Source organism: Telmatherina bonti (genome assembly GCF_933228915.1).
Source record: "Telmatherina bonti genome assembly, chromosome: 22".
Classification (NCBI taxonomy): Eukaryota; Metazoa; Chordata; class Actinopteri; order Atheriniformes; family Telmatherinidae; genus Telmatherina; species Telmatherina bonti.
In genome coordinates this window covers 30,838,796-30,856,482 of record NC_136631.1, presented here as the reverse complement: position 1 = coordinate 30,856,482, position 17,687 = coordinate 30,838,796, and the positions used below count along the sequence as shown (strand labels likewise).

The 17,687-nt window shown below is 40.7% G+C and overlaps 1 protein-coding gene across 4 annotated transcripts in view; it reads left to right on the top strand.

The window, feature by feature from the left end:
- The window catches only part of LOC306772563 (protein jagged-2-like), a 68,331-nt gene extending 63,289 nt beyond the window's left edge, over nt 1-5,042 (top strand). For all 4 annotated transcript variants that reach the window (XM_079262093.1, XM_079262092.1, XM_079262091.1 and 1 more), the window contains one exon: nt 2,195-5,042. In XM_079262093.1, the coding sequence (XP_079118219.1) occupies nt 2,195-2,706 (512 nt within the window). In that variant the 3' untranslated portion in view covers nt 2,707-5,042. The remainder of the gene's footprint in view (nt 1-2,194) is intronic.
- The last annotated feature ends 12,645 nt before the right edge of the window (nt 5,043-17,687 follow it).

The window sequence follows — 17,687 nt, the reverse complement described above, 5'->3', positions numbered from 1 at the left end:
AGGCAGGGGGAGGAGCCAAGACAAGGTGCCACTTTCACATCTTTCCAGCATTACCTACCCCAGCTTTGAGCTCAAAGAGTTTTGTTGAATTTGAATTTTTTTAATGAAATTTTTATTATTTAATACTGTAGAAATTCTGTTTTAATGCAGTCAGCATGTATTCATGTTTGTAAGCAGTGTGCAGCTGGTAGCTAAACCCCACCCAAAGAACCAACAGGGTAATTAAAAGTGCCTCCACTTTTAATAAATATTCTTGTAGTAGTCTTGTACAAACGTGTGGCAAACGTGTGTCATCACAAACCATAGAAATGTGATATCCAGTTAATTATATGTGTTGGAATGATGGAGTCTTTTCATTGACTCCTCAGAGTGCTCGGCTCAAGTCGGAGTTGACTGAACTCTGAGTTACTCAAAGTAGCTGTTACCTCTTGTCGAGAAACCAAAAACTCTAGTCGATCAACAGAGTTGTGATTTCAAGCCAGTTTGTCAAACCTCCTTTCTGAAACGGGGCCTGTTCCAGAAAGAAGGTTTAAGAAACTCCAGATCAGCTGCTTTGACTTGGTTTGATCAGCTCCGAGTGTCTTTACCCAGAACTACAAGCCAGCACAGCAAAACACCATCATCAGTGGAGCCACGCCTCCTTCACTCTCCAGGAGGAAGTTTTTACTTAAGAACGAGGCGACACAAAGAGGTTTTTGGTAAAAACTGCTGATTCAAACTACAGAGAAGCATCATCAAAGAAAACTGCAAGAAAACTGAGTCACTCTGGAAGTTTGAATCCACTTCTCTACTGATCATATGTTTAATTTTATTAAAACCTTAGCATGACAATTGAAATATTGGTGGAATAGTAAAGAATAAAATCTTACCTTTACTTGGAATCAGTCCCACCTGGGTAAACATACATGCAGGGAACTGGAAGTGAAGTTGAAATGAATCTTTCAGTAAGGTCACGTGTTGTACGAGAACAGGATTCTACTTTTATTTCACACTGGCTGATAAATATTCACTGGTTATTTTTACATCTAACACTTTAAACTCCAACAAATGCTGTTTTAACCCCTTTAGTACATTTTCTCTCACCTAATAAGCTGACTTTACACACGCCCACATTAGACAGTGTGCTGAGACACGTTAGTACTCCACTTGTTTAAAATATACTGAAGTAGAATGATCTCCTTCATCGCTAGAGGAGGAAGAGGGTGGAAGAGAAAGTAGATTTCCACCATTACATATCGATGAAATGATGATTTTAGACGTGTGTGAGGACTTTCCTCATGACACCATGTCGTCCTTCTCAGATGTTCTGTGTCACTGATGTTAGAAAGAAATTTACAAAGCTGCTTCAGGTGGCAGGAAAGGAGTAGAAACTGGTTTTTCTGTGTTGAACCTGCCAGTGAGGAAGTTCACGTCGCAGAATCGGTTACCATGGTAACACAGTCAGAGTAAAATCTCTTGCTTTCTGTAACGGAAAGAGTTTTTCCCAACATAACCCGCTTTCTGGAACAGACCCCAAAACAGAAAACTTACGTAAATATAAACTAGCTTTTTTTTTTCTTTTTTATCAGCTGTGTTTTTGCTATCAAATAAAAATAAACCAGCTTACTAATAAAACACAAACAAAAAACAAATGCCAAACAAAACAATTAGCAAGTTCCTACAGATAGCTACTTGTAGATTAGCTTTTTAGCTAGCTAGCTATCTTTGTTTGACAAGCAGGTCAGATATAAACAAGTTAGCTCACTAAAAAGCAAACAAACAAAAACAACATTTTTGCAAGGGAACTAGTTAAAGATAAACTTTTTAACCAGCCGACTTTTTGGCTTGCAACTATGAACTGGTTTGCTAACCAAATGTTCCTAACTAGCATCATAATCCTAACGTGCATAACAGCCATTTGATCATTTTTACACGCTGTAAGCACGCTTTCTACTTGCTAATCTGTCAGGCAAAACTAACATAAAGACATTTTTAAAAAGAATAAAAAGATATTCCATAAAAATAATTATAAACAATATAAATTTGCCTGCTGTCAGCACAGCTTTATGTCTACATGCTCGGTTATCATGGCATAAATAGTGAAGTAATGTGATTTTCTTCTGTTTGAGCACTAAGAATAAAAAATCTGTCCTTTAAAATCAGTTTGTAATATCTTGCTTAGATCTCCTAACATGGCTCTAACTCTGTCCTGCAGGTTACCTGGTTCCTGTACTGTGTGTTGTCTTCAGCGTTCTCTGGATCTTCTGCATTGCCGTTTGCATCTGGTGGACCCGTAAGAGAAAGAAAGAACGCGAGAGAGCCGCCCACTCCGAGGAGACCACCGTCAACAACCAGCTGGAGCCGCTGCGGAGCAATGCCATCAAGGACAACCGCGACAAAGGCGTTCATTACGAATGCAAGAAACTGATGGGCCCCTCCGAGAGGACGTGTGACGGGGCTGAGGGTGAGGAAGAAGGGGAGTGTGAAGGGGATCATGAGGAGGATGAGGAACGGGCACTTGGCATGGTAGACAAGTGTCCGCCGCAAAAGTGCTCCATCGTTGGGGTGCAGGACAAGGGGCTGATGATGAAAGGAGTGGTGATCTGCACAACACGCAGCGGTCCCGTTAAGGGGCCCCACCGGACAACGTACAGCCCCAAAGACAACCGCTGTAAAAACCTGAACGCCGCCAAGCTCAGCGAGGACGTTAAAGACCAGTATGTGTGATCATACAGAGGCCAGACCCAAATCTAACTGTTGAAAGCACCAAAAGTGAAGATTACAGATGCTTTAATTTTATAATTGTTTTGTTTGTTTGTTTGTCACGCCTTATTTAAATTCTGTCTGCTGCACGGAGGCTTGTATTCCCAGAAACAAACTGGCAAATAAAAGCAGAAAAACAACAACAATGGCAAAGAAAGAAAGAGCTCCACTGCTGGATTTTAGGATTTCGGTTGACGATGTTGGAATCAAGAAGACGTTTCGTTCTTTTGTTTCTGTTTACAAACACTGTCCATGTTACTTCACGATTACTGAAGCCTTGCAGGGTTTTTTGGACCTTCAAGATTTAATCAGACATCACTGGCTGGCAGCTGTAACGTTGTGTCTCGTGTCTGCCTTAGCCCAAACCTTGGGCCTTTTCTACACTGTTTTAGTCACTGTTTTTATTTTAAAAAAACAAAACAAACAAAAAAGGATTTAAAAAAAAGTTTTCTATACATGTACGTTTTTTACAGTTGGCGGGGAGAGTCCACTGAGTGATGCCTGGCATGAGACTTTTTTTTGTTTACATTTATAAATACCTTTTCCACTTTGTGTTAAGGCTTCAAGATTCTTACTTATATGCCTTTAAAATAATTATCACCGCATTCTGCAAGTGTACATGGTTATTTTTCAGTATTTGCTTTGGTAAAAAAAAAGTGCCTTCAACTTTTTTTCTTCCTTTTTTTCCTGTTCACTTTCTGCGGATTCTTAAAACATATAAAGGGAAAGAAGTTTTAATGACAAACTCTTCAAATCGCAGTAAAGATTGTTTTTACTGAGATGTACATATGTAAATATGATCAAATGGCTGTGTATATGTCAGTTTAGTAAGTTAAGTGATGCTCTGTATCATAGTTATTTTAAAGAATAAGATTTTTTTGTGGATTTTTAATGTCATTCCGTTTCTTAGTGTCTGTTGACACTGACTGGTTTTATTCAGATTTCACTTTGTTTCTGGTCTCCGTAGATCCTAAATATATCATTTCTTCCACCTGCTAGGAGCACTAACAGCACTGGAAAAAGCAGTTTCTATGTTCTGTTATCACAGGTTGTTATTTTCTTGACTTGTCGGAACATTTTCCTGTATCTTCCTGTGAGAGTCGGATTTTTAGGCCAAACATGCAAAAACAAACCTGAACATTGTCCTAGCGTTTGTACGGAGACAGGTTCAGGTCATTGCTCATTGGTGCAGGCGTCATGCATCACATGTGTTGCATTTACTGTTAAAAAAAAAGAAAAAAAAGTCACTGCTGGCATCAAGCAACCTGAGAAAAGCCCAAACCAGTCATGACTGCTGAGAGCTTCTCTGGAAGCCATGCTGCACTTTCTCTCATCAGATAAAATAATGCAAATAGTTGTGATAATTCAGTCTGCGTTAAAATGTACTGATTCATCTATATGATACTATTTTCTTCACCAACAGCATGTAATGAGTCGTCTGACTCTTTAGGTGTCATAACTGTGGCATCCCAGAACAAAACCAAAGTGGCATGCCGTTACAGTTGGGTGTGGAACTTATAGATGCGTTTTCCTCTCAACATTAAGCTCCTGTGGTTTGTTTCGTAACTCTGCTGGGGATAAAAATGAAAGGTTCTGAAGAGTTCTGCTGTATGCTGCCTTTTTGTTCACTGGGTTCAAGCAGCACAAAGGAAAGATGCTTTGCACTCAGGTTGGGTGTTGAACCGACGCTGATGCATCTCATTCTGTTTTGATACACACTTATGGGTCGCAGGGTCCAGGCAACGTAAAAAGCATTGCTGTCAGTCCTTTGTTAGCCTCCTTGTAATTCAATCACAGATTTACAATTTTGCAGTGTGTTGACGGCAGAGAAAACACACAGTGTGCTCGGTAATCATCTGTGCAGCTGAAGTCTACTCATCACCGCTCAGACAAAAGGTGTGAACGGGAATTTTCACGCAGTAAACCAATCCATACCTTCATTTCCCCAGTTTCCCCAGTCACTGCCCCGCCTATCACTGTTCCGCCTAATGACGGGAACACGATGTTGTGGATGTGTTCTGTTTCTGAGACAGAAACATGCTGAGATGCATCCAGTGTTAATGGGGGAAAAAGTCATGTTTGTTAATAAACTTTTTTTTTTCTTTAGATATTTTATTTGTTTGTTAATAATGCTGAAACAAATCAAAGAGCGCCTTAATTGACTTTCTGTCAGGAAATCGGACATTGTGCTGGCCCTGCAAGGAGGAGCTGAATGTGCAGATCTTTGTAATTATTTTGTACAAAATTTGGTAGTTTTGGTTTGTTAGTGGATTTTTTTTGTTTTGTTTGTTTGTTTGTTCTTAGAACAATCCTATTATTTATTAAAGTATTTTATACCAAATTTAAAATTGTTTGGTGTTCATTGATGTTAGCATAAGTGAGACGTCGGCCTTGTCTTGGCTTTTTCAGCCTTCTTTGTTTATGGTTGCTATGCCAACAATATTGCACACTGTGGACTGGAAATTCGCATCATACTGAACACATTAACTTCAATTTAAAGACATATTAAAGCTCTTTCCACCACGGTCAGAGAGAACTCTGATGCCAACTGGCTGCATTAGTTATGTATATATGCACACATATTTTGGTAAGTTATATCAATCCGTTACGGGCGTCACCATAGCAACAAGCTAATCAACTGGTTCAGATCAGCTGCTTTTGACACATGAATAAAAAAGAAACTCGCTTTAGTTTGACAACAGCTGTTTAGCATAATAAATACATCAATGCCAACATAAAATTAGTTCCTAAACTTCAGCATATTTAGCAAGTTTTGTTGAAAGATATAAACATTTGTTATAAAATGTTTACTGTGTGGGACCGTGGAATAAGTGGATTAAACAATGAGGAGCCGTGCATTACACAGGAGTCCTGTTTCTTTTTGCTCTTTATCCTGTTCACCGCTGAGCTAAAGCTGATGTCATCTGCTAAAAGCTGGATGAGTTCACATCGTAGACCTGCAGGCTCAAAGCTAAAACCGCCAAAATAAAATACAAGACAAAAAACATCCCCACATCTGCATTACTGCTGTTGCCATTGCTGCCCAACTGTATGTGATGCCTTGTGCCAAGTTTATTTATCACATGCATTCCTGACTTATGAATCAGTCAGACTCTGCTGTTGCCATGCTGGCAGAGCTGGCAATGATATCCCATATGCCCAATCTGAGGTACTGATTTATCATTTCTGCTCAGACGCACCACCTTTGGACTAATCATAGAATGACACTGATATTCACATTAACATTGAACTGGACTTTTTCATCTGAATGGCTTTGGCTTTTCAGTTGGTTTATAATTAATTGAATTTAAATAGAGTTGAATTAAACTTGGTTATAATCATGGTACATTTAAATAGTCCTGAATGCTATGATGCCATTTCCAAAAACCAAATGTAAACTGTTACAATATTTCTAAGTGGAGATTTCTGATGACAATCCCAGATTCATGAAACATGTTTTAAAAGTCAAGAAAACGAACACATTTAGCTGCATAACTTCGCGGGACTCTCCGCAGCCAATCAGCCATTTCTTTACCTCCCGGTTCTTGTCGCGCCAAGTCAATGAAGTGAGTCCTTTGCGTGACTATCTGCCCCTTTAAAGACACTGTGGGAAATGATTAACATTAGGCTGCTCTGCATGAAAGCCCTGCAGCAGCTGTGCTGGATATCCTTAATGCTTGGCGGGACGTTATACGCCGTGCTGTGTGTTCATTAACCCAGCAGTTGTTTTAGGAAGAATGGGAAATGTGTCTGGAATTCTGGATGGTGCAGCGGTCAGGTCACATGCATACACACAGCACAACACTTGCTGACCTACTTGGAGAGAAGTACAATGAAGGAGAGAAGGGAGGTGATGGCAAAGCAGAGGGAGCAGGAGGAACCAGTCATGGCATTAGGATCACATGTCGTCCCACAATACAGCCTGTAAACTGATACAAGATTCCAGATTCCAGCACTGATGGCTAAACTGACGCCTTGGTCCTTATAGGTTACTTGTTTGTGTTTGGTACTTTTGTTGTTTTAAACTGCAACCCTTCCGCAAGTCAATAAGTCGCTGATAATAACAATTTTTTAATCAAGCATTGCTATGACACATTAATTTACAATTAAAATACAACTGATAATTTTATTATTCATCAATGCATTTATTCATTAATCACTTTGCTTCTTTGGGGGCTGCTCAATGTATTTTCAATGAGGTCCTGAAAACATTCCTTCATATTGACAAAAAAAAATCTTAAAGTTGCTGTAGATTTCTCAGCAGCAAATTGTGATGAGAATCTCCCGTTCCACCTCATCATGATGAGAATCTCCCGTTCCACCTCATCATGATGAGAATCTCCCGTTCCACCTCATCACGATGAGAATCTCCCGTTCCACCTCATCACGATGAGAGTCTCCCGTTCCACCTCATCCTGATGAGAATCTCCCGTTCCGCCACATCACATCCTGATGAGAATCTCCCGTTCCACCACATCATGATGAGAATCTCCCGTTCCACCTCATCACGATGAGAATCTCCCGTTCCACCTCATCACGATGAGAATCTCCCGTTCCACCTCATCACGATGAGAGTCTCCCGTTCCACCTCATCCTGATGAGAATCTCCCGTTCCGCCACATCACATCCTGATGAGAATCTCCCGTTCCACCACATCATGATGAGAATCTCCCGTTCCACCTCATCACGATGAGAATCTCCCGTTCCACCTCATCCTGATGAGAATCTCCCGTTCCACCTCATCCTGATGAGAATCTCCCGTTCCACCTCATCCTGATGAGAATCTCCCGTTCCACCTCATCACGATGAGAGTCTCCCGTTCCACCTCATCCTGATGAGAATCTCCCGTTCCGCCACATCACATCCTGATGAGAATCTCCCGTTCCACCACATCATGATGAGAATCTCCCGTTCCACCTCATCACGATGAGAATCTCCCGTTCCACCTCATCCTGATGAGAATCTCCCGTTCCACCTCATCCTGATGAGAATCTCCCGTTCCACCTCATCCTGATGAGAATCTCCCGTTCCACCACATCACGATGCGAATCTCCCGTTCCACCACATCATGATGAGAATCTCCCGTTCCGCCACATCATGATGAGAATCTCCCGTTCCACCACATCACGATGAGAATCTCCCGTTCCACCACATCACGATGAGAATCTCCCGTTCCAACACATCATGATGAGAATCTCCCGTTCCAACACATCACGATGAGAATCTCCCGTTCCACCACATCATGATGAGAATCTCCCGTTCCACCTCATCATGATGAGAATCTCCCGTTCCACCTCATCATGATGAGAATCTCCCGTTCCACCTCATCATGATGAGAATCTCCCGTTTCACCTCATCACGATGAGAATCTCCCGTTCCACCACATCATGATGAGAATCTCCCGTTTCACCTCATCATGATGAGAATCTCCCGTTCCACCACATCATGATGAGAATCTCCCGTTCCACCACATCATGATGAGAATCTCCCGTTCCAACACATCACGATGAGAATCTCCCGTTCCACCACATCATGATGAGAATCTCCCGTTCCACCTCATCATGATGAGAATCTCCCGTTCCAACACATCATGATGAGAATCTCCCGTTCCACCTCATCATGATGAGAATCTCCCGTTTCACCTCATCACGATGAGAATCTCCCGTTCCACCACATCATGATGAGAATCTCCCGTTCCACCTCATCATGATGAGAATCTCCCGTTCCACCTCATCATGATGAGAGTCTACCGTTCCACCTCATCATGATGAGAATCTCCCGTTCCACCACATCATGATGAGAATCTCCCGTTCCACCTCATCATGATGAGAATCTCCCATTCCACCACATCATGATGAGAATCTCCCGTTTCACCTCATCATGATGCGAATCTCCCATTCCACCACATCATGATGAGAATCTCCCGTTCCACCACATCATGATGAGAATCTCCCGTTCAACCTCATCACGATGCGAATCTCCCATTCCACCACATCATGATGAGAATCTCCCATTCCACCTCATCACGATGCGAATCTCCCATTCCACCACATCATGATGAGAATCTCCCATTCCACCTCATCATGATGAGAATCTCCCGTTCCACCACATTACCATGAGACTCTCCTGATGAGAATGTCATGTTCATACACACCCCTAAGATGTTTGGTTGGATTGATATGGTGCATCATCCTGTGGGATGAAGCCATCAGAAGATGGTATGGCGTGGTCAGGCGTTGGTCTTTAAGTGATGCCTCATTGACACCAGGCAGATCAATGTAGACTGCAAAGTATTCCTCACACTATTACATCATGGGTCTGTGATGGAGTTGTTGCCATATGATTGGCTGATAATAAATTGAACAGGTGGACTGAACAAAGTGGTCGGTTAGTGTATATACACGAAGATGTTTAAACTAGTGTGTCCAAGCTTTTTATTGATGTCATATTAATGTACAGTGTGTGAATTCATTTGTTCTCTTCTTAATGGTTTTACATAACTGTTATCATTCATTTATTCATTATCCTAGCTGCTTTGTCCAATTAAGGGTCGTGGGGAAGCTGGAGCCTATCCCGGCAGTCTTTGGACGAAAGGCAGGGTACGCCCTGGACAGCTCGCCAGTCCATTGCAGGGCCACACAGAGACAAGCAACCACTCACACTCATTCCTTTGGGCAATTTAGAGTAACCAATCAACCTAACATGCATGTCTTTGGACGATGGGAGGAAGCCATAGTACCTGGAGAGATACACGCATACATGGGGAGAACATGCAAACTCCACACAGAAAGGCCACTGTCTGAGCCTCACCCCAGCTGAGGATCCAACCAGCAACCTTGCTGCTATGAGGCCACAGTGCTAACCGCTATTCCACCGTGCAGCCCTTATATGACATTTCGAATCTGGTAAATCCTCTACATTTGGAATATTTCACAACTTTGTAAAATTGATCTTTAATTACCATTTTGATCCATTTAGTTTCTTGTTCCAGTATGATGGCATGCACTGAACCATCTGGTCTGGCCTATCTTAGTAAACCTAAAACCATCTTAAAGTGGTGGTTGTTGCCTGGTGACGGTGGTATTGCAAGCAGCCATCTCATCGGTAGGTTACCTGCCACTGCGAGTTGTCTGCCTGAACATGCAAAATGAGATTCCAATCTGTTGAACGTAAAGCAAAGCTGTTCTTACGCACCCGAAGATATGACTCTGCATTTGGCTCCTCAAATCATCCAAGACAAGCATTTAATGAACCATATTACATGATGTACCTTTCTATTTTTTGATAGGACTTTTGATGTCCACAGAGATCTGATGTTTGTAGAATCCGTTGGAGGCTTCAGTCCCAACATTTTTCTGCAACTTTCTCTTTCAATTATTTGCTTTTTAAGACTTAACTTGCTGTTAAATGGGATTGCTGCAGCCATCACTACTGTTTTCTGTAGTTTTACAATCATCCAAGTTCATATAAGTCCCCAGTGTATCAGTGTAGGATATCACAACCAGGGACTTAACCTTCCATAATAGTTCCCCCTCTGTGCCCTTTCTGAGACATTCACGATGCTGTTCTGTTACTGGGGACCATCCGTCTTCCACATGGAATCCTGGGTTTTTCTGTTTCATCCTGGATCATGGCGCTGACACCCACCAGCTGCTGGCCCCTGTCCTCCTGCTCAGTGCAGAGTCTCAGAGAGTTGGATTTAGCTTGAAACCAGTGGCCTCCATGTCCTCCTTTGACCAGCTATCTGATGGCTGACAGGCTGGAAACTGTACATGCTGATCAATCAGAGCCTCAGCTTACATTTCAGACTCTACTTAACAGTTTGTGAAGTTGTGGACTTCCAAGTAGCTTTTATAATTCTAATTCCAATAAAGTTGTGAATTTTTTTTTTATAATGTAAATAAAACCAGAATACAATTATTTGCATATGGTTTTTTATTTATATTCAATGCACATATATGCAAATATTTGCTCATAATGAATCTAATGAATGCAACATGTTCCAGAAAAGCAGTGACAGGTTTACCACTATGCTGCATCACTTTTCCTTTTAACAACACTCTATACATGTTTGGGAACTGGGGACACTGATTGTTGAAGTTCTGCAGGTGGAATTTTACCTATTCTTGTTTGACATACGACTTCTGGTGCTTGGCAGTCTGGGGTTTTCATTGTGTTATTTTGTGCTTCATAATGTCGCACACAAAGAACATTCTCAATGGGAGGCAGATCTGGCCTGCAAGCAGGCCGTCTAGCCATGCAGAATGTGGCTTGGCATCTTCGTGCTGAAATAAGCAGTGACGTTCCTGAAAAAAAGACTTGACTTGGATGCAAGCTTGTTCAAAAACAAGTATGTACTTTTCAGCAGTAATGGTGCCTTCATAGATTTGCAAACTATCTATGCCAAGAGCACTAACACTCCCCTCCCCCATACTATTATGTTCATAGCCAGTATATACACATATATGTAAATATACATATTTATATGTGTATATGGAAAGCTGTTGTACCATCTAATCAGATCTCCATTGACACTGGATGTTTTTTTACCAGATACCATGGAAATGTTAAACCTGCTTTGCAGAACAGGCCCCTGGACCAAACCAACCAAGGGTCTCCTGAATTCTCATAAACTACTCGGTTGTCATAAATAATAAACTTGTTCTGAAAAAAATATTTAAATTGAGAGAAGCTGAAGGAAGGATTAGGAGACGAGGACAGAGGCAGGAATGCTCCTCAGAGAGACCACACCTCAGGCTCTCTGCTAGCGGTAAGTCCACCGACTCCTCCCAGGGTTAGGGCCAAGTCCACATGTTCAAACTGAGATGAAAGGCCCCTGGTAGGAAGGTTTGCTGGTGCCAATACCAACCGCCTGCCAAGTACGCCCATCTTAACACATTCTTCCAGATGTTCCCAATACCGACTCTACTGCAGCTTGGCTCTCCCTGGAGACAAGGAGAAATCCTCCATTTGACCCCCTCACATCAAAGTGTGGAAGAAGACTCAAAACAATGAACTCTTCACCAGAGGATTGAAACTTCTGTACATATATATGTGTGTAGTGGGAATAAAAAGAAATAAAAGGTTGGGCTCTTCATTAGAGTAGCTGCACGTATGTTTCAGTCACTCTTTCAGTTTTTCTGGTATTTTAATCAAATACTCTATAACTTGCCTAATATTTCACAAAATTATGTTAAATCTTGCTTAGCTAATATCAAAGAAAAATAAGAGCATGATACAAATATTATGTAAATACAGCTGTGCTTACATATATGATGATATTCCTCAGGGAAAGAAGCAGCAGACTGGACTGAATGTTTCGTTTAAGTCCAATGTCTGACATACTTGGGTGGATAACTGGATTCTTCTGTGCATTTATACTGGAACAAGGACAATGATGCGTTGAAATTGCATCTAAATTCAGACTAAGGCAAGAGACAAAAACTTCAACCAAAACTAAATGACTGGAGGGAAACAGCTCACAACATGAATCCATGAGAACATTCCTGCTTTCATAGCAACATCTTTCAGAACAGTAGGAAAAGGGTTGGTTTTCCATTTGAGAAATATTCATTCATCATAATGACTCATTGGTGTTTGTCTTGTTTTTCTGTATCAGAATCTGCCAAATATATGGAGTGGTTCCCTGTCAGGGCTCCCTGACATCCGAGGAGGGTCACCAAAGGGCACAGTTAGTCGGTCCTGGTAAACCTGATTTTGCAATGCATCATTTTATTACTAAAACATGTCTGGGTAACACCAGTGTAGATTATGCATCCATGTAAAGAAACAAAAAAGTTGAAAGTTACCTTAACTTTGGTTTTATTAAAATAAAAAAATAAAAAAACAGGAGATGATTCAGCCAGAAAGCATCCCTGCTCGATAATGAAGGCTAGAGCCAAGCAGGGGCTGGTGTTGGGGAAGCCATGCTTTTTGGTGGTTGCATCACATCAAGGGGGTCCTTGAGGAAAACACATTTGGAGCCACTGCGACAGTCCAATGTAACGGAAGATTCTCATCATGGACGTGCACCTGACAAATCAGCAGCACCTGCGTGATGCCATCATGTCAATATGGAGCAAAATCTGTGAGAAGCATTTCCAACACCTTCTTATGTATATAACACCAAGAATTAAGGCAGTTTGATGGAGAACTGGGTCCAAACCGGGACTAACAAGGTGGTTGGGGAGAGTGTGTTGTTGTATCCAACACAATTTTATATTAGAACACTTCATTGTTTTTAAATGTTTACACACATTATTTATACACAGACTATGTAAAGTGTTGCTACACATCTAATTTAGCACAATAAACTTCATAGCTATATGGTCCCTAAGGAGCAGTAATAATTTTAATGTTTGAATAACTTTATACTTTTACTTATATTGCTTACTTATATTTGTATAAGTAAGTTTAATACGTTGAGAGAAGCTAATAAATGATAAGGAACAAGGTTTTGCATGTTGAGTGGCACGCTTTAAGTAATTTCATTTCCTTTTGAAATCTGGAGAGTCTGATACGGCACGCCTTGCTTGTATGTATACTCCCCAAGGCTACACATTTTATAGACAAGCCTCGACTTAGAAGTGAAAGCTGTAACTCCCGATATCATCCATCTATTCATCACAGCAAATGGACTGGATCTGTTCAGATTTGTATGACTTGTATACAGTGTAAAAGGAGAAGACTCTTCCACAGGAAACAGAAAGTGGATATTATTGTCTTGTTGTAAAAAACCTTATTGTTATGGATACACATTTAGGTGAACTGCACTGTGCAAATATGTATCTTGATGAAGGCTGTTAAGTTTTATTATGCAACCAAAAACAGCCTGAAGTCAAAGGTTAACCAAGGTTGATGGTTTGAAAGCCCACAGTTTTTACAGCACATGTACAGACATCAGCCTTTCAAGCACATCTGCACTTTCAAAAAGTGTCTTCACAGGTCTGGCTGACTGCCATGTGACAACAGCTTCCTAAGAAGAAACACCAAATTCCTTTGGGGTTTCAATAAAACATGAAGAGTAAAAATTCTTCAATTGGAATTTGGTTCCAAATTAAAAAATGAAATAAAAATTTGTCAAATAAACAAAAATTCAGAATATTTTTCATTTTTAGCTCATTAAAGATGTATGGACAAAAACTTTGAGCTCATTGTGAGTACTGAAGAGACCAATGGGGGAGGGGGGGTTGGTTAAAAAGAGTAGTAGTTTTTAAAAAGAGGCTTAAATGAAGCTTAAAAGAGGCTCCGCAAGTTCTAGTTTGTTTTTGTCATTTCTATTTATTCCTATGTCACAGAGAGCATGAAAAACAAACAAAGGAGGACAGCCCATATGGTTCATCATAAAAAAAAAGAAAGGAAAGTCTGAAATACAACAAAGCAAGTGGTCCTGATTCCGGTTGGAAGGGCTGAAGAAGAAGCAACAAGGAGAATAAACACAGTAACATGACAGAGTGCCAAAATCATGAATGAGATACATTTAAATTATATTCCAACTACATTACGACAGTCATGTTGTCAGTTAAAAGTCAGATGGACCTACTCCCACGGGCTCCCTGGCCCTTATTCTGTCCAGTATAACCTCATTTAATGTAGCCTCATTAAAATGTTCCACTCTTAAAGTGTTGTTGTGTGGGTATTTTCCAGTATCTCAGGATGGCTGTGGCAGCTGAGGCAGTTGCGACCATCAACACAGTAGTTTCCCTTTGATAGGGATGGACTTTTGGTTTTATTTCCCAGGAGATGTAAAGATGCTAGTAGAGTTACGCCTGCCTATGTTTCCAAGATTTCCAGTATGCTGTCCCAAAAAGCTTAACCAAGGGACCTTTCCATATGAGTTCCATATGAGGAAGGTGCATGTTAGTTGATTACTCTCAAGTGACCCTAAGTGACTGTTTGTATGTGTGTGTTTCTATGTGTGTGTGTGTATTAATGTGTGTGTGTGTGTGTCCATCTCTCTGTGTTGGCACTGGATAGACTGGTGACCTGTCCAGGGTATACCTGCCTCTCGTCCAATGATTGCTAGGATAGGCTCCAGCTTCCTACGACCCTGAATTGGACTAAGTGGTTAAGAAAATGGATGGATGGATGGATGGATGGATGGATGGATGGATGGAGGGATGGATAATTTGTCAGTTCTATTTTAAAGAGCCTACAAGGTGTTCAGTAGTGTTGGTGCAAAATTTAATACTGAATAATTTTCCCTTTCACTTCCAGAACATGTCTGACATTGTTTGCAATGAATTGGTTCCATGTTTCCTGATTGATTTTAGTTTTTGCCAGATTATTGTCTGATCTCACGTTGCTGGTTAACCGCCTTGACCTTTTATAGAATGCTGATTTGGATTGGATTTAATGGCAAAATGTGTCCAAACTTTTGACTGGTAGTGTATAGTTAGTAGGGGATGTAAAGCATCAACAGTTGGGTTGGTTGGTTGGTCTGCCTGGATGAAACTTTTTGACAAAGCCATTCTGTAATCTGTTCAGTGTTTTTAGAAATCTTCTTTTTCAAGCAAACTGAACTGTTGGTCGAGTTCGCTGAATGATTTAAAAGACTTTTTCATAAAAGTTGTTAATATTATGAATGCTCTTGTCGAGCCACGTCTTCCACTTCCTGCTTTTCTATCAGCACCTCTGGAGTGAACCAAAGTGAGGAATCAAACTGTTTGAACTGAGAAGTCTTGTGCATTTTAGGAACTTTTTCCCAGACCTCATGTGAGTACTTCATCAGTGGGATTATGTCTTCCAAACCCTGGCACAGCACATCTGTTGGGTGGAAAACCAGATATTTTTCCATATCAGCCCACACTAGATATCTTTTCTCTTCCTATCTTACACATTTTGAATGACTAACTATACAACCTCTGGTAGACCCAGTGCTCCCATCTGTGTGGGTAGGCAGATTTTCCTCCACTTAAATGTGGGCTTCTTACCGGCCCATACTCACTCTCAGATAACATTCTCATATTGCTTGAAGATGTGATTGGGCTTATTCAATGGTAACATCATACATATATAGTTAAATTGTGGGACTATAACAGTTTTGATCTTCCCCAAAAGGCTTAAGTTGAGCTTTTCCAATGTTTTCTAAGCTTGTTTAGCTCAAAATTAATGTTATCATCTCGCTTATTTCTGCGCACAGCTCAATACCCTGATTGATCGTTTCTTTAGAAATCCATCTAAAATCAAACAGTGTAGCTGCATTTGGATATTGCCATTGCTCCTGACTTGGTCCATTTAGTGTTGTAGCCAGGTTGTTTGGAATAATCATCCGCGTTGTCAATTGGTAAAGGTATGAATTTTGGGGGTCACTGCTCAGGAAAAGAATGTCATCGACATAAAGCATTATTTATGGTCACTGCCACCATCGTACACCCCTTTAATAGTAGGGTTTACCATTATTCCTACTGCCAGGGGTTCCAGCACAATTGTGAATAAGAGTGGGTACAGCGGATGTCTCTGTTTATTCCTCTGCTGCTTTAGGATTACTGTATATTATTTTAATCCATCTTGCAAACCCAGCGCTAAAACCAAACTTCAATATACTGAGTGTAGAAAACTCCAGTCGTCCCTGTGAAAGGCCTTTTACACGTAAAGTCAGGTAGCTGCTGCTGGTGCTGTGTTGGAAGAATGTAATGACAGCAGGTGCAAGTCTTCAGCAGAAGTTCGAACCTGCTTAATCTGACATATCCGATGAATGGTAAGACTGTCTCAAGTTAGAGGGCAGCGCTTTAACCAGTATTTTACAGTCTACGTTAATGAAGCTAATTAGATAGCAGGATTCATGTGGTTTCTCTCTTTCTAGGAGTCATAGAATAAGTGCTTTGTTAAAGGATAGTGGAAGCAGACCCGTTTGAAAGGCTTCCTGAAACACATTTGTCAACACCAGGATGATCAAGTCTATGTCTTTTTATAGTTCTCCACTGGGAATCCATCACTTCCTAGAGCATCTCTGACTTCATAGCAAGGATAGCTGTTTTACCTCTTCCTGGGTTACTGGTTTGTCAAGAAAAGCTGCCTGGTCAGAGCATAGATTTGGGAAGTTTATTTTTGTAAAAAAAGTCCTCCACTGATACCTTACTAATAGTTCCAGATGATTGATACAGGTTCCCGTAGAACTCTTTCAAGACTTCAGTGATATCTTTAGAGGACGTTACAAGATAACGGCTTGACCGTAGTGACCATATAATGAGGCAGACCTTGCTGTTTTTTTTGCCCAACCACGCCTGACAGTTTTTCTCCCAGAGTCCTGAAATGTTGTATTAATCCTGGACCCAGCATATGAGGATTTTTGACTCAAAAATTTTTGGACTTGAAATTGACATTTGCAAATAATGTTTAGTGTAAGGATTGACCTTGTAATTTTCCCATTTTGTTCAGTTCTGCATTCTCCATACTGACATTTAATTCTGCAAGTTGTTTAGAAAATACCTCACCTTGCAGGGGGATGTATTCATTCTCCACCTGCCTTGTTTAAACTTGTCTTAGTATGTATTTGCACAGAGCTCAATAGCTGCATGGTCTGACAGTGGGATAAAATTTACAGTACTATCAACTATATCATTAGTTAGGCTCTGGGACACCATGATGATATCAGTTCTCAAAAAAAAAAAAAAAAAGTCTCTTCCCTTAATTGTTTGTCCTTGCACTGTTCCGAGCATAATGATAAGTCAATGAAAGAATGAGGGGTCCTTGTTGTTGGGGTGTGATAGGGACCAAGTGTTTTAGTGAAGGGGTACCTTAAAATTCCAGAGAGTTTAATAGTTACTCAACCAGAAACACATAAATGAGCTGTCAAATCATCAAAGTGGTTTAAATTTAACTGAACCACTTTGTGATGGCTCTTCTTGTTATCTTGTCATAAATTCCTTCAACTGCTTGAGCTCAGGACAGAGGTGAGAAGCTGGACTAAGTTTAATGTCAACATTAAATTGATGAAAATCATA